The 26,957-nt window shown below is 40.7% G+C and overlaps 1 protein-coding gene across 1 annotated transcript; it reads right to left on the bottom strand.

The window, feature by feature from the left end:
- Positions 1-7: 7 nt before the first annotated feature.
- LOC311047024 (structural maintenance of chromosomes protein 1B-like) lies at positions 8-26,957 on the bottom strand (the record flags this gene model as incomplete). The annotated part of the gene is made up of 25 exons (XM_084059606.1): positions 8-190; positions 594-704; positions 1,114-1,183; positions 1,985-2,136; positions 4,069-4,223; positions 4,902-5,058; positions 5,870-5,968; positions 7,031-7,184; positions 7,687-7,832; positions 8,597-8,738; positions 9,384-9,490; positions 9,987-10,103; positions 10,367-10,504; positions 11,410-11,556; positions 13,510-13,701; positions 14,128-14,313; positions 15,510-15,717; positions 16,953-17,035; positions 17,298-17,438; positions 18,861-19,116; positions 19,956-20,194; positions 20,882-21,085; positions 22,024-22,136; positions 24,598-24,783; positions 26,849-26,957. The coding sequence occupies 25 exons, from the start codon at positions 26,955-26,957 to the stop codon at positions 8-10; spliced, it is 3,795 nt and encodes a 1,264-aa protein (XP_083915732.1).

The raw sequence follows: 26,957 nt of genomic DNA, 5'->3' as shown, positions 1-26,957 counted from the left end.
AGTGCGTTCAATCAAGTTGACTTGAAGTTGAAAGTTGAGTTGAAGTTGCGGCGGATGCCTCGGATGGCATGGTGATTTCTGGCCCCAACTCATCCATTGCTTCCTGGGCTTCACCACCCTGGGCTTCACCATCCAAAGGGAATGGCCTCAGGTCCAGGGACAGCATACGGCTCACAAGGCAGTCATCGATCTAGAAAGGAGGGATTAGATTAGTTTGCATTAAATAGCATTTGACTAAATTAGACTCGATTAGACTGAACTAGACTACATTTTACTACATTAAACAACATTAGATTAGACTAGACTAGATTATTGGATGTAGTGATGGTGTGGTTTGTGGTAGTTTGTGATGGTGGTAATTGAGTCAGTGTCAAAAACATACAGATTTGCCCCCCCCCCCCTGAAATCTCAAGATGTGGGGAAGAAAACACTTGACCACAAGCTAGATTGAGTTTTAATTTATGAAGGTGGTGAGATCAGGTCTCAGTATTGTCACAAACTCAGCATTAAAAGACTGATTGGGTCATCTGCAAGTCATACTAGTATTGGCATTGATAGTAGTATTCGTGGTGGTGGTAGTAATTGTTACTTACATCTGCGCAGACTCCCAGCAGGGCATCAGATTTACAGTAGAACTCCTCTTTGAGAGAGATGACGATGATTTGCATATTCTTTTCGGACTCCTCCCTGATGAAATCTGTCACCTGGACACACACACGCGCACACGCACACGCACACACACACACACACACACACAGACACACAGACACACACACACACACACACACACACACACACACACACACACACACACACACACACACAGACACACAGACACACAGACACACACACACACACACACACACACACACACACACACAAAGTGTCATGTGTACAGAGATGACGATGATTTGCATGTTATGTCCTGAATCCTCCCTAAAATCTGTCACCTGGACACGCACAACGTGTGTGCGCGCACGCACGCACACACACACACACACACACACACAGGCACAAACAACACTGCATGCCATGCCATTGTAAATACATTTCCCTTAGATAAGGAGTCCTTTGCACAGCCAACAGCCGTCAGTAACCACATGTTAAACTTGCCTTGCAAATATTGGTGTTGTCCAGTGCTGCATCCACCTCGTCCAGCACAAAGAATGGAGCAGGACGAAAGCTGAGAGAAATAATTGATGTATCAGTGTTACAAAGAGCAGGAAATTCCTCAGACAATGCAATGAATGAAGGTGACAGGCCGACGGTGTAACAACAGACCTGCCTGCGTATGGTACATATACAACTTTTAGTCAGAGGGCATGTCAAATTGAAGGACTGCAGCTTCTAAATAACATTGCTTATTCTGTCCTAAAGAGCTTCTAACTAAACATCTAGGAAAAGCGGTGATTCATTTCAGGATTCCCACATGATTTGCCACGAGAGTACCACAAGGCCACACATTTTGCGGCACTGTGAAAGTAAACGAAAATAAGCAAGTAATTGGCTAATTCTCGCTGTTCTTCAGTGATAAATGAGAGCTCATTGGCTAACTCTCGTGCATATTTGAGTCTGCCCCTAGGACTGATGAGAAAATCAATTGATTTGATTTAGTCTCAACAGTTTTAGCAATTACTAAAACCGTATGTGAGTCAATGGGGAACACTCACACAAAAAAGCCCTTACACACACAAGTACATACTGTACACATACATTACATCAGTGGTCCTCAAAGTGGGCTCCGGCCGCGGACCCCCAGGGGTCCTTGAGGCAGTTCCAGGTGGTCCTCATATAAATTTGTTAATGCGACGTGTTGTGACCTTGTAGATCTATTTCCAAAAACTCTTGATCATTAATTTTATTTTATTTAGCATTTGGAATATTTACACAAATGTTGTATGGGGTCCCTGGCACAAAACATTTTCAGATGGGGGTCTGCGGCCAAATACATATTCATTTGGGGGTCCATGACATGAAAAGGTACTTGTGTAAGGCGAAGACCAGAGCCAGCGAAGCGATGGTCTTCTCTCCTCCAGACAGGTTTTCCATGTCCATGGAACGCTTCCCTGGGGCCACACAGTTGTAGTTGATTCCGGCTAAATAGGGTTCGTCTTCGTTGTCTGCACTCAGAAAGGCCTAGATGTGAGAAATGATTAGCTGTTTATGTTGATTCCTTATGTCAGATTAACAAATAACGGCAATGCCAGTACTGATGTTTGTTTATTGAATGATCATCAGCAAAGCGTTTGTCAAGTCAGGCGAACATTAGTCTCGCGTTACCAGACTGTTGCCTCCCACAATTTTAAAATGTTTCCGGCATACAGTCTGGGACTCGGAAGCTCTGATCATGATTAGAATATAAACCGGATGTGGAGCCTCCTCTACATTTCCGTTTCGTCTTTACAGTCGCGCAAATTTATCCTAATATAAATACAAATCATCTAAGTATACATAGCTTGCTGCTTAGCAGAAATGGAAATTAAAAAGTAAAGTGTAAAGATATTTTAACCCATTGAGACCTGGAACTGTCTCATTTTTAGATTTGAGCTAAAAAGCATTATTTTACACTTTGGGCTATTCAAAAATAGCAGATATACAAGCTCATAGCGCGGCACCGCGCTACGAGCTTGTAGATCTGCTATTTTTGAAAAATCGTGAAAATGTGTGCAAATCTTTGAATATATATATTTTTAAAGCGAACATTTTTAACTCAAATATTATTAATATCAAATATTTACAAAATATTTTGATGGGGGTCCGCGGCCAAATACATATAATTTTGCAGGTCCTTGACATGAAAAAGATTGAACACCACTGATATAGAAACATATGTTTTTGAGAAAACTGTTGAGATTTAGGAGACATGTAGAATCGGCTTCAGGTCTCAATGGGTTAAAGGATATTTTCGTGAACGAAAGTGCCAGTTTCCTCTCTCGGATTTTGGGAGTTGTAGTTCCAGACTCTATATAGCATTCAGAGATTGTGGAATAGTTGTCTGGCTACGCGAGACTAGGCGAACATAAACCTTCCGGCCGGTGGTCGTCAAAATGAGACTGATTTGTCAAGTCATATATAGGAAAGTAAGTGTTTGACTTCTGGTCGGTGGAATTTTAAATAAGAGCACAGCTGACTTGTAATATGCTGTTTTTTGAGGAATGCTTAGTTTTCACTGTTGCTACACTTACAAATATGAAATAAGAAGTGTGAAGTCATATTGTATAGTTATTGAGATATTTCGCATAAATATAGAGTTTTTTTTCACATATTGTACAGCCCCAGTGTGCATGCATTGGGATTTTTTTTCCTGCAGGAAACCCTACCTGTTATTTGATATTGAAATATAATGATAAGGATAAAAAGATTCTTCATAAAACTGCAAGTAAAATAGTTTTTATTTTGAATTCCGCTGATCATAAGTTAAAATCATACTTTCCTACGACTTGACGAATATGCTATGTTTCGCAATGGTCACATAAAATCATTCAAAGTCAAACGAACTTCAGTGCAGCTGTTTTGAATCTGACTTAAGAAACCATCAGTAAAGCTTTTCATACAGAAGGCTCTGGTAAACTGCTTGCTAGCTGCATTAAGATACTTTAGATGGCGCCAAGTAATTCATTTTCCATGAGAGTGAGCAGGTCCTGTAAAGCTAAGTGGTCGTGATCGTCACAAACTCTCGTGCAAGAGTTGGGCAGACTTGATATGTATTCTATGTGACGGGCATGGAAAGAGGGTTGGAATGGGCTGAACTTGAAGCATAGGGCGTGTTAAGTGTTGGTGTAACGTACATGGTGGAAAACACAAGTATATTATGCCATTGTGGTATATTTTTGGGACGTTAAGTCACCCATTCAGGTCAATTCATTCTTGACATATTATGGTTCTCAACTTGCTGTGTATGCGCAGGTACTATCATGTGCATGTTTGAGGGTGTATGCATACTAGTGACGGTGTGTGTGTGTGTGTGTGTGTGTGTCTGTGTGTGTGTGTGTGTGTGTGTGTGTGTGTGTGTGTGTGTGTGTGTATTATCATGTGGTTTACTGTAACATGCTGAAGGCATGCGTTTACCTGTGCACTGGTGTTCTTGCAGAGTCTTTTGTATATCGGGTCGATGACGTTTTGTACGTGTTCAAAACACTTGTTGAACAATTCACAGCGCTGTGACTTGACACGATTAAATTCCATAGTGCATTTCCTGGCTTCCGCGGTGCTTCCATCTAATGCTACGTATAAGAAACACAAAACACAGGGGGACAATTTTACGAAGCCATTTGCGCAGATGTGGTTTCATGCAGAGATGTGGTTTCATTTCCCTCATGCACAGTGCATGCAATTTACCAAACACAGTTTCCCCATAATATACCTAAGACAGGTCCAAATGCAATCCCCTCTCTCATATGTAGGGTTCCAAAATGTCATGTCATGTGGTCAAACAGCAATTATTTGCAGTCACACAGATGCTCCCAATTGTATTTTTAGGTTGAATAGATCACATTTCTACCAAAATGGTCCCAATTTCGAGCCCTGAGTAATGTGGTATTAAAATTAACGTGATGAAAGGTTTATGATCCGGGTTGCGTCATAAGATCAGTCTGTTTCTATTAGCCTGTTTGACAGGGAAGCTTGTGGCTTACAAAAATAAACCAAAAATACATAAGGAAGGCATCCTCACACATCTTAACCACATCGGGTGGTCTAGAGGAGTAATGTCAACTCCATACACATAAACACAAAAAAGTACCAAAATCGTTGCACAGACTCTTTAAATCACATGCCAAAGCAAATCAAGCAAATCAAGCACATAAGTGATTATCATTAAAGAATGAATCAGACTCAATAAATAAAAACAGTCAGAAAGGTAAGACTGAAGGAAAGAAAATAGATAAAATAGACCAACATACCCTCCTGCGCATCTTTGAACCAGGTTTTGACGTCTCTCAGCTTGCGTAAGGCTTTGAGATTGGGGGTACTGGTTTTATGGAGAACCTGCTGTATGGAGGTCTTCGCATCTCTCAAATTCTCCAACTGAACCTCCATCTCCTTCTCTTCCTCAATTATCTACAGTGCACACGCACGCACACACACACACACACACACACACACACACACACACAGAACAGATACAGACACTGTAAGTCAGTCAGCAGTGGTTTAGGAGGGTAGAGCATCCGTCTTGAAAAAGGAAGGTTCCCGGTTCTACCCCGGCTCATCCTGGCCGTGTGTCAAAGTGAACTTGAGCAAGACACTTAGGGCCCTATAATTGGGCACTGCTATACCTGCACCCGCTGCCCACTAGCCGAGAATTACTGCCCACTACCCGTGAATTACGGATAAGGAAATAGTTTTTTCTTTTGAATTGACGTAGATCTACGTCCTTGGCAGGCAACGTGTTAAAGGCAATGGCATCTGGCACGGTGATTGGTTTTATTATTGTAATGCCCAAACCACACCTCTGCGTAATGTAACGGGTAGTGCAGGTGTTTTGTGGGTAAGGCAGGTGTCCCAAAATAGCAACTTTTGCACGGAAATGCCCCTTGCGCACTCCTAAATCCTCAAATAGTGGGTTTATTGGCGATTGTACTGATAAGCAGTACTGTAACTGATAAGCAGGTTGGTGCCATGCATGGTTTCCTCTGCCGTCAATGTATGGGTGAATGTAAAGTACATTGTAAAGCACTTTGGAGAAAATGTATTTGTGCAAATCTTTGAATATATATATTTCTTAGTTTTACTTTTTTTTATGTTGCTATAATATCAGTGGATCTGCTATTCTTGAATAGCCAAAGACATCTAAAAATGACACAGTCAGATGCGTTCCCGGTCTTAAAGGCTTAAGATGAACATTAAAAAGTGTTGTTGAAATACTTACAGTGAGCTCGGCTGGCAGGCCAGCAAAATCGATGTCGAGTGTTGCCTCGCGTAAGTAGATCTCGGCGCTGCCTAGAGCACTCCCCGATTCCTCGTCGAGCTGCTCAGAACAGATCAAAACGACATCAAGGAAAATCGTGAGCAGGAAGCAGCAAGTATTTCAAGATCCTATCCACATGTTCCATGGTGTGGTTTAAAAATCACGTCTGTTTAATAAATGTCAAGCATTGTTCTCCCCCCCCAAAAAATTCCCGCCCACCTGCCACACTGCGCCACAGACAACTTGAGCTTTATATACAGTATAAGATATTTTAATTGTTGCTATGGGCTCTATTATTTATATATCTAATCATTATCATATCTAATCATCACCAGTAGTGCAATTGTCTACAAACTTTCATGCTTTCAACTATCATGACTTTTTTTAACTTTGATTTAAAAGTCAGATCGTTGCCCACATTTTGGGCAGTACGCGTCTGGCTCTACTGTGTACATGCGCCATCTACAGGCAGCTACAGAGAACACATGCCCTCATTCACATCAACAGAGCTGTACTGGAGACTGAGCAGTTTCAGATTCCACACATGACCTCCTTTCAGGGGTAAGATGTAGTAGATATGGAAGTTGTGGGTAAAGGGTATGGGGTGGGGCCCTAACTGCTTGCTCTGTAAGATTGGGTTGTGGGCTGGTGGTTGGGGGTATGGGGAGTTGTGGGCAGTGGTGGAAAAAGTACTTGAATGTTTTACTTAAGTAAAAGTATCAAGTAAAAGTCTGGTGTTCAAAATGTACTTGAGTAAAAGTACAAAAGTGTTGGTATCAAAATGTACTTAAAGTACCAAAAGTAAAAGTACTGAAATGTTTGTTTTATAATGTAATAATCGGCAAAGCAACTAGTAACTAAAGTTTTCAAATAATTGTAGTCGAGAAAAAGTACAATATTTGCCTCTGAGATGTAGTGGAGTAGAAGTATTGGAAATTGGAAATACTCAAGTAAAGTACAAATATCTCAAAATTGTACTTAAGTACAGTACTTGAGTACATGTACTTAGTTACTTTCCACCACTGATGGGCGGTAATCATGTTGGGGGGGGCCTTCACGTAGGATGTGGCCAAATGCCCACAGGGAGCTTTGTTCTAGTACTGAATAATTATACAGCGGTACCTGTACATCAGCGATGTCATCGATGCTCCCAGAGATCAGAGCGAGGTCCACACCCTGGATCTTACAGTCCAGCAGCAGGTTGTGTCTGGCCAGAAACTTCTGTTCGAGAGACGTCTCTGTAGATATTTGCAACTTCTGCAGCTTTACCAGCTCACTGACAGATGCACATTTAGACACACAGGGAGGGGAAGAGACAGATAGGGTACAGGACACATTTCCAGTTTAGATAGCATTCCAAATGAATATGTTAAATCCAATCAATAACTGCCGAGTGGGACAGTCACTTTGAAAAACAGAATGAGCGCAACTGCTAGTTGTGAGAAGGTAGAATTGTTCCTCATGAATAGCCAATAATATTTAATGATGAGAAAAAGGCTGCTGCTGTTCATAAAAATGTCGCGCTCAGTTTGTCACAATTTCTCAGGCTTTAGGCTGGGCTCGGGCCGAACTTTTGTCGGGCTGGGCCAGGTCGGGCTCACACTTTTAAGCCAGATGAAAGCTCTAGTCGTGATATTAGTAGTAATAGCAGCAAAAATATAAGTAAATTAGTACCGATAGTAGTAGCAATAGCAGCAGAAACATAAGTGGTAGTGGTGGTATTTATAGGAGTAGCAATAGCAGCTATAATAGAAGTAGTATTGGTGAATGATTATCACCTGTTAATTTCTCTGAAGTTCTTGGTGCTTTCGTCTATCCGAGTCTTGGCATCAGACACCTCTCTTGCCTTGGCCTGTGAGCGGTTCTGGAGCTCCTGCAGTTTGTTCTGACTTTCCTCAACTGCCTCCAACAGCTTCTCCTCCTCCTGGGAGTTAAATATAAAAACAATGTTAAACGCAAGTTAATCATTCGTTGCGTTTAATTGTTGTTTTCAGCACAACACAAAGGATCAAATTGGACTGTGTGTGAAATAGTTTAAGGCCCTGCTGGTATCCCGTAGTTAAACATACCGTACGTATAATGTCAAACGCAAGTTTTACTATGATTAAATGTATTATTTTCAGCACAACACAAAGAGTCAAATCGAACTTTGTGTGAAATAACTAAAAGTCCTGCTAGTAGCCCCTATAGACTGTGGTGCTCCTTACACTCAACCTGTCCAAAGTGGTTTGAACGGACCTACCAACTAACATTTTAATTAAATGTTGCATTTAAGAGGGAACTTTCAGGATGAGCTTGTACATTGAAGGACTGAGAAACAAGAAACCTAATTCTCTTTAAAAAATGGAGGTGGAGAAGGTGGGGGACCGATTTAGCATGGCACAAGGGGCGTTTCCGTGCCAAAGCTGCTATCTTCTGACACCAGCCTTATCCCTAAAACACCTGCGCTACCCGTTACATTATGTATAGGTGTGGTTTGGCCGTTACATTAATAAATCCAATCAGCGTGCCAGATGCCATTGCCTTTAAGACCAGGCTACGCAAGCCGTTATCCCCAGTGCTATCGTACGCTCTCTCTCCCTCTCTGCGCATGGAAGAGCGAAGAGGCAGGGTAGCGGGCAGTGCCACGGGATAGTGCAGGACGGAGAGTAGGGCCCCATGTATTTTATCTTAAATAATGTGTTTTACCTCCTTCTGCTGATCTATTGCTCTGTCCTCTTTGGCAATTGTCTCCTCAAGGGTCCTTTGCCTCCTCTCGTTTTGCTCCACCTGCTGTTCCATGTACTCCAACTGGGCGTTCAGACATCCAATCTGGCCATCAAAGTCCAACCTAGAGTACAAATAAGACAAGACAAAACAAGACAAGACAAGGCAAGATATAACTTTGGTAGTTTGACCAATTCAAATACTCTTTAATCTAAAAATGATCTAATATCTATTATTACTGTAGGATTTGCTATGCCTGATTTATACTTACATATCTAAAAGCTCACAACACTGTTGTGAGCAGTTTGGCTATATTCAGTCCGCAACACAGGCACATCACTATGTGTGAGAAAGACATGGACTCTATGGCATCCAAATGACTGAAATCAGTCATAGCGACTGAGAACTTTAATCAATCCTTGAGTCCAAGTGGACCTTTATGCCAGGTGAAATGAAATTCGGAGATATTACGTTCATGACAATAGGACGAAAGTGAGGTGACAGTGACCACCAAAATAGAATCAGTTCATCCTTGGGTCCAAGTGGATGTTTGAGACAAATTTGAAGAAATTCCCTGAAGGCATGAGATATCATGTTCACGAGATATGGACAACCCAAAACAATAACTCTGGCGATGGCTATCGCCGGTGGAGGCATAACATTTTAAAATATGTTAAGTGTAGCTTAACATATTTTACCATGTTACATATTACCATGAAGACTAATAAATATTAAGCTACAATAGATATTAAGTGAGAGGTAACGGTACCGTTTCTGGTCCAGTTCTGCTTGCTCTTTGAGGTGCTCCTGTTCATACTGCCTGATGTTTTCTATGCCGATCTCAGCACAGAAGTCAGCAAACACAGTGTCCTCCATCTGAACACACATACAAAGACACATATTGAACACAACCACTCACACCCATATAGTACAAAACACATAAAATTTAGAAGAATATGTTTTTTTTTAATATCTATATTGGGTAGAATTTGAAGGTACTGTAATATGTTTTTGTTCTAACAAATGGCTGTAATCCAAAATCATATCCAGAAACGCTTCATTTGTCAACTAAGTACAATAAATACACATCAATTTGACTTGGTAAAGATCCATACACACTGGGAGTGTTTTTTCATGCAATTAATTCACCTGAAAATATATTGTTTAGTTATTTGTTTTTCAAAGTATATTGCGTGCCGATAAATAAACGAGTACGTTTCACATTTTATTTATAACCGTTTATTCATCATGCTCCCGGTGTGTTAAGGTATACAATAACACACAAGGAAGACAGACGCCAGTCGGCAGAGAGCATCAAGATTACTCAATTAGCAAGACAGCACAGAAGATAATAGTCAAAACAATGCTGTACCTGGTTGATTGCATCTCTAGTGCTCTTTCGCTCAGCTTCCTTCTTCTCCACATACTCCTGCTGCATCAGGATGTCTGCCTCCAGGTTGGCCAGCAAACTATCCAGACGGGACCTCTCCTGCAGACAGTACCATACCCAAAAGATTGACTGGGTGTGGGGGTAAGTATTGTGTATTATGTTGATGTGGGTGTAGTGTTATAACAACTGTACACATATTAAGTCAGCACATATTGTGTATTCACTGAAACAGTCCCCCAAAATACTAAACACACATACTGTGCCACGAGACATTGTCAAATCAATCCACCCATCCACTGTGTGCCTCACACCAATGTGCCTGCCCCAAAATAGGGCCCTAAGTGTGTAGCTGTGGGTTTTACCGCTTGGCATTCTGGGATTTTGGTTTTGCGGAGGTTGTCCAGTTCAGTGTTGGAGTATTTGAGTCTGGTCTGACACCCTTGAGCCTGAACCTGGACCTGTTTCAACACAGTCTCCTTCCTCCTCAGCTTCATCAGTCCCTGTAAGATTAAATTGGCAAAACTATAAGTCTATACAGGTAACTGAAGGTTTGTAATGACATTGGTTGATACTGATACACAATGATTTTGTTTCAACATAGTCTGCCAGCCGAATCTGCCAGAGCTAAAAAAAACGCAGTGATATTAGTCTGTCCATGCCAGGTTACAGTAGTTTCAACACACTTTTTTTCCACTGCACCCCTGTACCGACTAGTCAATTGATCTCTTAGACAACCCACTGACATTTTGACTTACAGTATAAGTCAACCTGTCAGTGGGTTGTCTGAAATAAAAATCTTATCATCGTCGTTTATGATTTGTAGTATTTCTGTAAGGGTCAGGAATAGTTTTTATTCAAATGAAATTAACAATCCAAGACAAAAAATGCTTATAATTTGTCTAGAGCCCGGATGATTTATCAGCTTAGACAATTATGTGTTTTTTTTTTACAATTCATTTGTTTGCTTACTTAAATGTTTAATCAAATCAAAGTTTTTAAAATGTATTTGACATTATTTCTAGTCGGTTTCATGAGCTCCGGCACCTAATAATTTACAAATTAAGCACTGAGTACAGGCACATTAGAAAAATCATAAAATAACACTAACTATTTTCCTATTACTCATGACCTGAAATTTGAGTTGTGGCTGGTATTAGTCAGTGAGCACAGTATTTTCTTGTTTCCTTTTTTATGGTTTCTTGTAATATTCTGACAGTATCAAAGATACATTTCTTAACATGGATAATTCATTCCCTATTCTATTCTATTTTTTAGCATTTCTCCAAATAATCTGAATAATCCTAGAATAAATACCTCACCCATCCAGTGGGCTAGGGATTTGGGAATTCAAAATAGTTTGCTGTGCTACTGGGCCCAACAGATTTGTTTATATCCCTTGACTCACACGTAGCTCTGTTGTCAGATGGTCCTTGCGTTCCTTCAGTTGTTTCATGTCCTTCTCATCCCATCGCCTGGCTCTGCTCCGCAGGTCACTGGAGCCTCCAGAGATCACCCCTGACTTGGAGAACATGGTGCCATCCAGAGCTACCGTCTGCAGGTAAACGCAGAGTGACTGTGGTGAGATACAGCTGCATAATATATAACAAAAAATATATAAGATACTCACTATTGAGATATCAGAGGGAAAATGCGTGCGTGTGTGTGTTTCCCCCTGGGGTCCCTGGCCTGGGGAGGGTGTAGACCATACATGGGCAACTGGCGGCCCGGCCGCTTAATGCGGCCCACAGATTAATATCGGATTAATGATATATTATTGATTTCAGCTGTTACAATTTCAAACATGACCCGCTTTAATTACTTCAGTCTATATTAGTAGCTTAATGACTAGTATTAAAATTAGGGTTGTCCGATATTGGCTTTTTTACCGATAACCGATATACCGATATTGTCCAACTCTTAATTACCGATACCGATATCAACCGATACCGATATATGCGGGGATTATTGTGATTAGGGTAAGCTCAAATTTCATATCACACTCACCATACACAGTAAGAACTCCTGTAACTTATTTATAAAGCAAAAAAAAAAAAAAAACGATACCGATATTTTCCCGATATCAATTTTTATGCTAATATCGGCCGATAATATCGGGAGGCCGATAATATCGGACATCCCTAATTAAAATGATATTGTCTTTTTTATGTCCAATGTATTTGTATTTAAGTTCATAAAGTTAACATAAGTATAACTAAATGCATTTGAAATTAAATAAAAATGTTACTTTTCAGGATTCCAATTAAAAAATGGCAGAAAAAAAAATCTGGATGCCAATTCAAAAATAGCAAACATAGCAGATCTACAAGCTCAAAACACGTCGCACTGCGACACGTTTTGAGCTTGTAGATCGGCTATTTTTGCTACTTTGTGTGACATAGAACAGTATATGCAATGTGGCCCTCTGGAGTGAGTGTGGAAATATAGTGGCCCTCTCCATCATCAAAGTTGCCCACTGCTGGTGTAGACAAACAATATGCCTCCTCCAGAACCCATGGACTCACCAGCCGCTTCTATTCACCTGACAGCGAGGTGTTTCCCCGGAAAACCCGTACAAAAGTATGTCTTACCCAGATAATCTGAACTGGCCCCCTGAGACAAACCACGAGATCCCTTGCTGAATACCCATCCGTGAACATTGCCAATTATGCTTGTTGGAACACCGGCCCAAGCCAGAGCTACTGGGAATTGAATTCCATTCTCTGCATTGGTGGACGTGTGTTTTTCCCCTCAAGTGAAAAAGTCTTATTAAAAAAAGAACAAAATAAACGCACACTGACAACTTAAATGAGTCTGTCCAGCTTGATCTAAACTTAACATTTAGATTTACATCATACCTTTTTGAAATAATTCTTTAGCACCTGATGGGAACAAAGCTTTTTGCCAGTCGGTTCATCTATTCTGCCTTGTGACTTTATCCACTACGCATCTGACTGGTTGAGAATGATGGAACTGCTATGACTGGTAATGCAGTATATACCTTGGAAACTGATATAAACAACAGAATATGTTGCTCTTGTATAAGAGATCAGGTTGTCATAGACTAAAACTAAACTAAGCAAGGGTTCTTTGATGTTGTCTGTGCAGCGAGTCTCCCCAGAAAGTAGTATTTGGCTGGTACAAATATGTACCAGACAAATGCTGGCACATATTGACTCAATTTGACAAGTAACCACTCATAACTTAGAGGACATTTTGCATTTACTGTACATGCATTGGCTGGGAAAAGAGCAAGAATCCAGTACATTTTGGAATCCATAGAATCTGCACAATAATGTCTATGCCAGTGGTTCTCAAACTTTTTTGATTTCAAGGACCCCCATAACTCCAAACTCCATTTGGTTCCATTTGTACACTAAAGAGTTAGAGACCTGTAAGGGTCCATTTGGAACCCCTTCAAGGGACCCTGAGAGTCCCTGGACCCCACTTTGGGAACCACTGGTCTATGCAATGCCGATGAGAGTGTGTCCATCCATGCTGGTGTTACCTTAATGCGCTCTGGGCCGCTGAACGCCACACTCTGGGCGTCTTTGATGGTCTCGCATACCAATGCGTTGCCACAGACAAACTGCACCACCCTCTTCAGCTGGGCGGCCATAGGACCATTGCCACAATTCACCACATCAAACACCAGATTGGCTCCCTCGATCTCCCTCAGACGCTCGTTAAGAGGAGTGACCTGGGCAGTCACAATCCATTTCAGACACGGGAGAGACAACGGAAAATAAACAAAACAGTGTTAGTTAGTTGTATGGAGACCAGACAGCAATTTCAGCTGTACTGCACTTCTGAGCTCAGACCAGAGGAAACTACAAAGATGATCACATTGTGTTTATAGGTTTGTGTTTATATATAGGGACATTTATTTACTGTAGTTTGGGGAATTCCTGTTTGCTGGAGATCTTAATTTTCCAACATGAAATGCTTCTGAAAATTAATGAATCTTGTGCAAATGGCAATGCTAAAAGTGGGATAATCCATTTCAACAACCTTTTTTCTTCTTTTCTTTTTAAGGGCATTCTCTATAGCAAATGTGTTAAAAAATCTCTGAGCAATTCAAGATCCCTGCTTTATTCTTTTCAAAACTTTCCCTCTCTGCACATACATCCAGGAAGTCCATAGGTAGGAAGGTCTGAGCCTCGGCTCTCTCCGACTTGATGAACTGGATACAGTCTCGGGCTGTTTTCTCTGTGGTCACCACGATGGCGTTCATGTAGCGGCCGAAGACCTTGGTGACAGCCAACCGGTACCTGGGATGACTGGGATTGCACAGCTCCACCAGACGGCCAAACTGAAAAATTATATAAAAGTAGATCAGGTGTCTTCAAAGCTTAAGTGTTACTTAACAAGTAAGACGCGCAAACGCTGGAAGCGAACGTTGCAGGCTGTTGTGCATTTTAATCAGAGCATCTACCTTACAATTGGAACCTGCGCCAGAACGGTTGTCAGTATGTCGGTTGTCAGTATGTACGTTGCAATCTGGCAAGAGTGATGCAACACTGCATCACTCTTACTGTCTGTCTGAAACTTTACACTACAACATCATCACAACAAACCAACCTGTTACCAAGACGACGATGACGATGAGACGGTCGTCCCGAATATGGACACAACGCCAGTGTGACGTAATCTCACGACAGCATGACATCACATCCTACCTATAAATTCTAGGATGCCGTCAGATCGCACCAGTTCGCGGCTTCCATCTACCTTACAATTTGAATCCAGTGTCGAATGTCCCCGTGTGTGTACGTTCCTGTCCCCGTGTGTGTAAGTTCCACTCTTTATATGGTTATGGCTGAGTCGTGTGACATGAGCGTGACGTCAGAGGGGCTGAGTCGTGTGACATGAGCGTGACGTCAGAGGTCCGCCCACCGGCTGGATTTGGTTCCATCGATGTTCCAATGATCTATCACTGTCATTACAAAAAGTTTCACATTAGCAAATATGGTTGGTCTATCTTTTAACATTCTACACCACTGCACACTGCTCACAGGTCTGCCATGCCAGGTGTGAGTAATCACAAAGTGGGTTTTGGTCATTGCAGAGGTCATGCACGTCACCTGTTTGTCAAGTGGGTATTTTCATAGCCTGGCGTGGATTTAGGGGAGCACAAAACTCTCTCTCACACTGTGAGGTGCCGGTAATGTGGCACTGCCAAGTGGACGCCGCGTCACGCTAGACGTTCGGGCCGCGTAGCGGCCCGAACTTCTAGTTGTCTACATTCCTGCGTTCTTCATGGCCACACTGTAGTGCAGGCGTCTGTGTGTGTGTGTATGAAACCCTACTCAGCACTCTGGCGCACTCTGGCGGCTGCACACAGGCAGTGCACGCACACAGACAGACACACACACACACAGACACACACACACACACACACACACACACACACACACAAGCCTTCGCCTTCGCCTTCCGCGTTCGCAATAATTCCTTAAAAGCTCAGTTTTTGAGTTATCAAATATTCATGTGAAGTGCGTCTCTCACCACAGCGTCAGGATAAAGCCTGCGGAGGCTCTCTAGCACCTCTTTGTGCTGCTGCTGCCGTCGACTCTCCAGGCTTTCAACCCCAGCTTCGCTCAGCTCCACCAGAACGTCTCCCAGCTCCTGATTCACCTCATCGCTCCTCTGACGGCCACGCTGCAGCTCCTCGCTTAAGCTCACCTCCTGATGACAGTACTCCTCCAGGGATGCCCTGAGACACGCACGCGCATGCACACACACACACACAAGCACGGATGCACACACGCAAGCAAAATGTGGACATAAACACACAAAAGCATGAGCACAATTACATGTACACACAAACATACAGTACATGGATGCACACAGAGATAGGCACACAAATGTGCTTAAATGGTGCATTTATATAGCACTTTTATCCAAAGCGCTTTACAGAGACTGTGCATTACATTCACCCATTCACACACCGATGGCGGAGGAAACCATGCAAGGCACAAACCTGCTCATCGGGAGCAATTAGGGGTTTAGCGTCTTGCTCAAGGACACTTTGACAGTAACTCTTCTGGGGGAACCCGGGATCGAACTGGAAACCTCACGGCTTCCATTCGGCCGCTCTACCGGCCACTCTACCCCTGAGCCACTGCTGCCCCTCTTTGCAGTAATTGTGAGCACTAGCCATTACATTGATTTCTCCCGTATGATATGTTTTAATGAACAATACGAATCAATATCAACATATCAAGACTAGTCTTTGTTTCATTGTATCTCTCAACAATGTAAAGTGAAAAATACGTTTACAGTTCTCAATGTCTGTTGCCTCCACCTTAATCTAGTTTCAGTAAATAAATGCACATAAACGCTTTACATTAAGGCTGGGCAATTAACCAAAAATATATCAAACCTAAAATTTAGAACAGACTTTATCTTGAAGCAGGGTTTCTTGTGATATTTCTTTTTAAATGTGTTGTATATCAATGAATCAACAAGAAAAATAGAATAGAATAGAAAATAGATTTTTTTATAATCGACTAAAATACCCACACAGTGCTTGGGGCCAGACCGGTCTGCAGAAGACACATGATAATGTGAATTCACGCGACCGGGATGGTTTACGAGGCTAGTATTATACTTTGTTGTACAACGGTTGCGTACAAAATAGTGTAAAATAGCCGATTTACAAGCTCACAATGCGTCCCATCTGCTATTTTCGCTATTTAAAACATCTTTAATTAATCGTAATCAAGGTAAAAGTTTTAAATAATCATGACATAGATTTGAAGTCATATGGCCCAGCCCTACTTTATATGCATTTACAGTATTTACTGAGACTAGGTTAGGTATATTGTTCTGTTGTGTCAACAACACAATTTAGTGATAACGTGAACATACTGTGTGGAAATAATACTGAATATCAGTGCCATTGTGCAATATTAGTAAAAAAGGTTGGCTTGACAAGGACAGTCATACTTGCAGGTCTTGGTGTATTCCTCCAGTTTCTCTGCACGCTTGGTTAAGTCCTCAAGCTGGCCCTCGTTGGCCTTGATAGTGACCTGTGTGTAAAGAAGGTAAACAGGATCTAGCTGTAGGGCTTGACAACTAAGACAATATCCCTGATTATTATCTTGATCATAGGGATAATTTATTTTTATTGCATTTTTTGTACTATTTTCTAATTATATTAATAACACTAACAAAGTTTATTATTAAATTAACTTCATAAACTACTGATGTTTTACTTGTTCTTTATTTGTTTGTGTGCTCTATTAAGTTAAAGTTAAAAATATTGTTGGTACAGCGACTGAAATTGAATACCTGCAATTCCTTCTTCTTGCGCTTGTCAAAGGAGATCTTTTCTTGGTTGGACTTAACACCCCGCTGCAGTTTGTCAGCCTTCTGACTGAGTACGGCCCCCTGCCTCCTGGACATCTCCTTCAGCTGTTTGTATTGCTCAAGCTACAACAGAAGGACACACAATAGTCTTTTTAGAACAGACTTTTCTTTACTTCGATGACAGAGTAAGGCAACCATGTGGTTTGCCACAATATAGATGGATGTCATGTTATAGTACATGACACATCATGTAAAGTCAGGCATAATAAGAAATCTAGGGGCAGTGCCCTGGTAAGGGTCCAAAGGGCAAAACATCTGAAAGCGTCTTAGTTTTCAGCGATTCAAGGAGGTAAAACAGAAATGTAAACTGTGCCAGTATCTTAAAAAATATCATACTACTTGGGCTCACTAAACCAAAAAGATTTTATACATCCACTGTAAAGTAAATTCACACACTGTAGCAACCTAGTTTCAACCATGAGCATTATTACAACAAAATAAAAAACGAAACATCAAAAAGTACTTAATACAGCAGGCATTATGATGACAATACAGTATGTACTCTACACAGCGTTACGTGCTGATCCGATCACGTAACTATAGTAAGGATATTATGGTCTTATGTTGCCCATAATGTTAAATGGTCTGCCCAGTTTTAGCACGGTGGGATTCAGAGTGTGGCACAAAGATTGAGTCACACTCAAGCCAGGCACTGGCTCGCTTGTGGAAGTAGTTTGTGATGTAGACGCATGAAGGGCACTTAAGGAGGGTGTCCCTAGGGGCGTATGCGCTCGGTGGGCAACTTTCATTGAAATGAGTGGGTGTGCCCTCTCCAGAAATGATATAGCTCTCTGGTCACACTGTGGAACAGAGGAAACAGCAAGGCACTGCACCACAGTAGTTTGGCGTGCGAGCGAGGGAATACTTTCTGGGGAGACGCGCTGCACAGACAGCATTAAAGAACCCTTGCTTAGTTTAGTTTTAGTCAACCTGATATTTCAAACAAGAGCAATCCGAAGACCACAGCATTGCAAACAATAAGTCCATAAGCCCTATCTATAAACGGAAATGTCAAGTGAAGAGGTTTGGAGTGTGGCCTGGAGAGTTAGAATTAGGAACAATACAAGGGTATTGTATTAGCTGGTTAGCTAAAGGTAGCCATATCAGGTGCACCGGGCTGTAGAATGAACAAAGTTTACTGTCAAATCAAAATGCCCTGAAACCTAGACAATGAGAGCCACATCACACAAGTAATGATTTTAAGACCATGGGGTTCTGAATAGTTTTCATTCTACTGAACTAAATCAAGGCTGTTGTGTATGTATTGTACATTTATCTGGATTTCATGCAATAGATACAGTGATAGGAGATACTGTATAGTGATAGGTAGAGTGGGAGCTAGTCATACAGTACAAACAATGCTGTGATAGAACATTGGTTATGGCTAGACACTAAATGGATGGTGTTTTCAAAGGAATAAATACAAAAAGCTATTTAATATAGATCCAGACTAACACAGATTTGTGGTTCCACCCCAAACTTCACCTGCTCTTCCCCCAGCTCAACGTCTCTGTCCTGGGCTCTTTCTCTCTGGAACTGCTCCTCGTTGCTCCTCCAGGCCCTTTCCACCTCTGCCACCTCTTCCCTTCCTTGGCGCAGCTCCACCTGTTTCTTGTCCTTCTGCCTTTTGGCCTCCTGCAGGGACGAGTGCGCCTCCTTCGCCTTCTTGAGGTGATGGGAGGAGTTGACCTTGGTCTTGGTGTACTGTGACTGACATACTGATAGTGTCTGCTCCTCAGAGCTAAGAAATAAAGTGATCAATTGATTTGGTGACATCGACATTTCTCAGTTCTACAACTATGTGCAACATCCACACATATTAACAGCTAAAAAAGAATTACAAGTAATTACCAACTATGCTTTTTTTCATACTCTCACTGTACTCTAATATAGAGTTCACAAAATCCCATACAGTACCAACCCCCATTTTAAATGTCTGGCATCTTTTTTAAGCAAGATCATCTACCATAATGTGTAACAGCACTTTTATTTTTTTACCATTATCTTTACAACTAATGTGCATACCACTGAAGATCTTGTAAAAGTAAACATATTAATAGTGGATTTACATGATTTTTTTTTTAACATGTTTTTGATTTGCAAATGCACTTTGTGCAAATGGTTTTGCAAACTTACACACTGAATGTATTAGTGAATGTGTAAATAGATCTGCAGACTTGTAGATTGATGATTCTTTTTGTTTGTTTATTGATTTGCATGTACAGTAGCAGATTTGCATAACATAAACTTGCTTCACAGGCCTTGTTAACAGCCAGACTCGAAACTCACAAAATAATTACACAAGTGTAATGAAACCTATTTCTTTTTGTTTTGTTAAATGCAAAGTCAATGTACACATTTGCAAATCTAACTATTAACTATTATTTTCAAAACAATGTGAAAGTTTGTAAATCAATCTACAATTTTGCAAATTAATGTATGTTTAAATGTTCAATTCATTGTGAGTTTGCAAATGTCTTTACGCTTTCACCAATCAATGTGCACGTTTGCTGATCTGTTCACACATTAGCAAATCAAGTAATAATCTCCCACCTCAAATCTAATCTCAAATCCACTCACCGTATGTCCTTGTCGATCTGCTGCAGCTCCCTGTTGTGTCGCCCATGATCCCTCTTGCTGGTCTTGATCCGCACGTCCCAGTCATCCAGGGTGCTTGTCATATCATTCACAGATTGGTGCCTCCCTGTCATCGTCGTGTTCAGAGTTTCAACATCCCTCTTGTTGCAGTGCAGCTGGAAGAGCAGGAGGTGCAGGTTGCTCTGGTCCAAATCATCCAACATTGTCTGGTACTCCTTGGCCTGGAAGGTAAAGCAAGAGGCCTTGTTGCACTCTGTTCATACATAGACTAATACTGTATGTCTTTTATGCTCATTTCAGTCAAATGCGCTATCTACCAGTTTTGTTACTAGATTTGGGCAATAATAAAAGCATTACAATATCCATGTACCATATTGCGATATATCAGACAAATGACGAAAGGAACAAACAGCCATATCAGTAATAACCTAAAAATAGCAGAGAACTAGTACTACAGACCTATCACTAGTTGTATTAATAAAGACTTAATGACAGGTCTTGCATCATAGTGCCTCGGGGGTGTGTTTTGTCTACAATGCTACTTGTTTACGAGGCACTAAATAGTTTAGCTTCTGAATCCATACAGTATCTCATATGAGTCTCATATCTGCCCACTGCCTATACACCAATATTTGTATATCTTTCAATATGACGTGCACTGAGGTTAACCACTTAAACCCTCTATTCTTAGTAAAACGGACCTGAGTTACAACTGTACTTGTACCGTTTTTTTCCGTCTACACAAAATGCCTTCGCCAAAAATAGTCAATCTAAAAGATCAAAAACACGTTGCGTTGCAATTTTTGGTGAATGTTCCCCGAAGAATAGGCATGCTGGGGTTCAAGTGGTTAATTTGTATGAAATCTGCATGCTATACAAATAAAACTGACTTGACATGACTGATTTACCTCCTGTTTCTCCTCCAACAGTGTTTTCTTCATGAGAATGGCTTGCCTCTTGTTATTCAAATCCACTTGAGTTTGGTCTTTAGCTTCCAGCATGGCCTTTTTCAACCTATCATACTCATCAACCAGCTCGCTGGACAGGCTGATCCTCTCAAAAATCTTAGTCCTCTCTTTGGGATTCAGCATGGCGATGGACTCCACCGTTCCCTAGTGGAGACAAACACATGTAGATGAGTTAATTTAGGGAATAACATATTTGTAATGAATGGGCTGTCAATTTTAATTTGTAGTTAAAACTATTTTTCAAAACTGGTGAATTATTAAACGTTTAGTGTAGCTAACAACATCAATGAGCACATATACAGTACACACACACACACACACACGCACGCACTCCAATACATTTTTTGTATTTGAGTTTTGAAGTCATTGAGATTCGGGTGGACAAGTGAATGAATAAACACAATCTTTGAACGATTGTCAGCTTTATAAAATAATCGGTTCCGTAACGTAGAAAAAGACATAAAACACATTGTTTTCCGATCTCTTGTTTTTTGATGTGCAGACTATATAATTAGAAGTAACTAAAGAGCACATAGGAATATTCTGGCTGGGCAGTATGGGACACTGCAACACTGTGTCTATTAGTGACAGCCTAAGTGACAGTCTCACGGAGAAAGAGAACATCATTTCAAAACGTTATCCCCAGTGTTAACACTGGTCGACTGGAGGAGCCAGCCCTATCGAAGGTCTTGAATGGCGGATCCAAAGCCTTGCGCTCGGTACCAGCGCCGCTTCTTATTGCTTCACCAATCTATGTCCCCCCCCCCCCCCCCCCCCCCCCCCCCCACCCCGGCCTGTGCACGGAACACGCTGACATCACCAAATTTAGAGCGACGCCCCTCTGCACTCTGATTGGTTAGGAGATAACAAGGTTCACTCCCACTCCGGAACCACCGTTCCTGCAAGGTTCGCCCAGGAAACAAATAAAAAAGGCATGGGTTTCCGAGGCTAACACTGGCCTAACATAGTAACACAAGAAAGGGTGTAGGTCAGGGGCAAACAAAATGTCCATACATGTTTTGTCTGGACAGAAAGATGAGTGAGTGAGATGACTAGTTTAGATTAAGCGATGTCATGCTTACCTGGAATACCAGGCAGTTCATGGTCTTTGAGAATATGCCAATCTTCTGTAGCTCCTCTAAGTATATGGCCAGTGTCACAGGTGAATCGTTGACGTGATACACAGTGGCGTCACCTGGAAAATACATTGTACGGCAGTCAGACAGGTGTACCAGCATTGTTTAACCCATTGAGACCTTAAGCCGATTCTACATGTCTCCTAAATCTCAACAGTATTCTGAAAAACGTATGTTTCTATATCAGTGGCGCTCAATCTTTTTCATGTCAAGGACCCCCAAAAAAATGATATGTATTTGGCCGCGGACCCCCATCAAAATATTTTGTTCCAGGAACCCCCCAGAAGCAAAGATTTGAGTTCAAAATGTTCGCTTAAAAAAATATATATATTCAAAGATTTGCACACATTTTCGCGATTTTTCAAAAATAGCAGATCTACAAGCTCGTAGCGCGGCACTCGGTGCCGCGCTATGAGCTTGTATATCTGCTATTTTTGAATAGCCCAAAGTGTAAAATAATGCTTTTTAGCTCAAATCTAAAATTGACACAGTTACAGGTCTTAATGGGTTAAAAGAATATAATAATACTAATAATACTAATAATAATATTTAAAAAAACGTTGATATTGTATGACAGTTGAATATACGTAGGTAGCCTACTGGTTTCATGTAAGTGTCTACTACAGTAACTGTGTAATAGGGAACAGGCGACATTTACAATAGTGCTAAACAACAGTATTGTGATTTTAGTAATACAGTTGCATTTCACAATGTATGATTGGTTTGATTTAATTCAAAGCCACCTGGTGTGAAATTAAATTAAACACATGGTCCCAATTGAAGAAAAGCATGGAGCCAATCAAAATGCCTCTACTGCTCCAATACTTAACCATTTAAACTGCTTATATTTTGTCAAACTGGGTCCCACAGGGTGGATGGTTCGTTAAGCAGTATCATGGTATCAGTATCAATAAAACTTAATGAGCCTTCTTTTTTCCCTCAACAGCAGCAAATCTCTTGGATAGGAAACAAGCTCACAACACATTGTATTGCAATGTGTTGTGAGCTTGTAAACAGATCTGCTATCTTAATCCTCCCCAGAATAGGTACGCTAGGGTTCATGTGATTAAAGCCGCCATCCGACTCTCAGTAGTTTTCAGTGTTTGGTCCTATGTACTGTAGGTGAAGGTGGAGGAGAGCAATCTTCAACCTCAAAGCTATTTGTAAAATAATAAATATTTTACCCTAGATTTTGCAGCCACAACCCCCAACCTTAAGCACACAAAAAAAAGGTTTGTGTGTGTACTGTATATATCGTGATTGATAACATTGCAATATTAGTGTAAAATCTTAAAATAAATATTTAAATGAATACGTCTAAAGTTGCAGTATCATAATACCAATTATACCACCATTATTCCCAAGCTTGCATTTTGATTGGCTGAGAGGCTTTCTAATGAGGGCTTAGGCTAATATGTCCCAATAACAGCATTCAGACCATCTATAACCACATCACTCTGCCTTATTAAACGTATTACACCTGTACTCTAGCAATGGCCGTCAGGAACAATGGGGGGAGAGGGGGGGATTATAATGAATTTCTCAGATCTATTGGTTTTGATATTTGTATAAATGTAAATGTTAATGACAATGAACCTAAAACAGACGACCAGCCTTTTCCTTACGCTAGAAAGGAAAAGGATTGAAGGAATATTGTTTCTTTGTGGAAGACTTCCACAAAGGAAGGAGGAATAATAATGGTTGTTCTAATCTATACCATGAGATATTGACACTGGTGTACTGATCTACAGCACTGTGCCTTTGACTCCATAGTCCATACCTAATGTCCACAGCACACCAGTGCACTGCTAATATACCACGAAAAGCACTCCATCTTAATTGCTTAACCGGGAAAGCATCTGTCATTTTAAGATATCTTTGGCTATTCAAAAATAGCAGATCTACAAGCTCATAGCGCGGCTTGTAGATCTGCTATTTCTCTAAAATCTTGAACATTTGTATGAATATTTGAATATATATATATATTTTAAAGGGAACATTTGTAACTCAAATCTTTGCTTTATGGGGGGGTCCCTGGAACAACATATTTTGAGATGGGGGTCCGCAGCCAAATACACCATCATTTTGGGTGGTCCTTGACATGAAAAGTTTGAGAACCACTGATATTGTAGCAACGTGCGTTTTTCAGAAAACTGTTAGGATTTAGAATACATGTAGAATCCCCAGACGCAAAGATTTGAGTTACAAATGTTCACTTAAAAAAAATATATATATATATATATATATATATATATATATATATATATATATATATATATATATATATATATATATATATATATATATATATATATATATATATATAATCAAAGATAAGCCAACATTTTCAAAATGTTTCAAAATTAGCAGATCTACAAGCTGGTATATCTGCTATTTTTGAATAGAAAAATGACACACAGATGCGTTCCCGGTCTCAATGGGTTAAACATAAATCGGAATCTAAAAACAGATGTGGTAAACGTTAGTAGATTGACCAAAATTAGAAAACATTAAGCTCACCTAGGATACTCCGGCAGAAGTTAAGCGACACATCATCAGAGGAGAGAACCATGGTGACTCGGGCTGTGTTGGACACAGGCTTTCCTATGTTGGCCCCGTGGATCAGGTCCTTGGTGTGTTTCACCCGGAGAGAGGCGATCCGCTCGCCCATGACGAAGGCCAGGGCGTCCATCACATTGGACTTGCCTAAAAACAATTTTCTCAAATGGTTAAAATAATACAGAGGCAATAATACGATAATACTTTATTGTAAGTTCACACTGAAATCTGTCTTGCGACCCAGCAGCCATGTATGGCTAACACGCCATGTATGGCTAAGTAACATGTAAGGGAACACGGAGTAAAGAAAAAAATGACATTAAGGTCACGATTTACTGCATATGAGCCCATGAAATGATACTTTGTGAATGTACATTTTGTTTTGATATACATTTTTTTTAGTGTAATTTGTGTGCACATTATTATAGTGTGTGAACAATTCCCTCATTTTGGCTAATCAATCCCCTGATATCTCTGCCCACTCTCTAAGCACCCTCACTCCACCATCATACCTCCCTGTGTGTTTCTGGTGGTTCGTAGAGGGGCCACAATTAGGGCCTGTATTATCTAGATGTAACGCACTGTGGCTAGATATTATTGTGTAGGAGGATGGTGAGGGTGCAGGAGGCGGGCAGAGAGAGCAGGTGTGTGTGTGTGTGTGTGTGTGTGTGTGTGTGTGTGTGTGTGTGTGTGTGTGTGTCCTGAGGTCGATTCTACAAAATGTCTTCTAAATCCTAACAGTTAAAAAAATAAAAAATAATGTTGCATCAGTGGTTCTCAAACTTTTTCATGTCAAGGAGGACCCCCAAAATTATATGTATTGGTATTAACTCAATGTCCGTTCCAGGACTCAGAAATCAAACTGGAGCACCATGAAATTAGGGTTGAGAATCACTGAGACTGCAAAAGCATATCATGACATTTACGGTTCCAAATATTCTCCTTAAATAATAAAGCTAAAATATTGAGAAATGTTTTGTGTAATGCTGTTTAGTTAGTTAATTAGTTAGTTAGTTAGTTAGTTAGTTAGTTAGTTAGTAGTTAGTTGAACCCAGTGGTGTAAAGTAACTAAGTATATTTACTCAAGTACTATACTTAAGTACATTTTTGCTTTTACTTTACTGTACTGTGTGAATATTTCCAATTTTCAATATTACTCCACTACATCTCAGAGGCAAATACTGTACTTTTACTCCACTACAATTATTTGAAAACTTACTACAAGTTACTAGTTACTTTGTTTAGATTTTGATCATTATTATAAAACATACATTAACTTCTGAGGCTCAGAAGTTAATGTGAAGGTTGTGAGCTATAGGGCTCAGAATCTGAGCCCTATAGCTCACAACCTTCACGTTGTGAACTTGTAGATCTTCTACTTTCAAAAGATTTTAATACATTTTATACAATATGATACCTTATGGAAATGGGACATTAATAATGAGAACTGTCTACTTTTGGTACTTTAAGTAATTTGTTCTCAAAGTGGGATCCTTGAGGGAGTTTCAGGGGGTCCCCAACTAAATGATAGATAGTTAGGAACCAAAATCGACCCTTATGGCCGGGTCTGTAACTCTGAGAGTGGCCATTGGGGGTCTGAAACTCTGAGTGTACAAATGTGGTTCCATTTGTACACTCTCAGAGTTAAATTAACATTGAATTTACAATATAAATTGAGGTCCCAGAGATGGATATGCCATTAAATGGGGGTCCGTAGCCTAATGCATGTCAAACTGGGGGTCCTTGAAATTAAAATGGTTGAGAATCACTGCTAGAGCCGTAAAAATCTTCTCTTAAATGGGGGTCCCTGACATGTCTTCTCAAATGGGGGTCCGCCGGCTAATAAGTGTCAATTTGGGGGTCCTTGACTAGCTCCGACAGCGTACAGCGGAGGGAGAGGTTCCGTAGGGGCTATTCCTTGACATGAGTAAGTTTGAGAACCACTGCTTTAAGTCCATTTTGATACCAATCATTTTGTACTTTTACTCGGGCAAATTTTGAATTCAAGACTTTTACTTGTAACAGAGTATTTCGACATTGCAGTATTGATACTTTTACATGAGTAAAAAAAACATTTGAGTACTTTTAGTTGAACCACCGTGTTGAGTAGCACATGTCAGGTTACATCAGAAACATGGCGGCCAGGTCAATTAAGCCAACTTCAACAGTATAAACTAATACATATTAACAGAAGATAAAAACACACACATACCTGAGCCATTAGTGCCTATGATGCAGTTGAACTTCATAAAAGGCCCAATGGTGTGCTGTCCTCGCCATGACTTGAAGTTTTCTAATTCAAGTTTAATCAGATGGATCAT

This window comes from Gymnoscopelus microlampas (assembly GCF_963454915.1).
Source record: "Gymnoscopelus microlampas genome assembly, chromosome: 6".
Taxonomy (NCBI): domain Eukaryota; kingdom Metazoa; phylum Chordata; class Actinopteri; order Myctophiformes; family Myctophidae; genus Gymnoscopelus; species Gymnoscopelus microlampas.
This window is presented reverse-complemented; position numbering and strand designations above follow the sequence as displayed.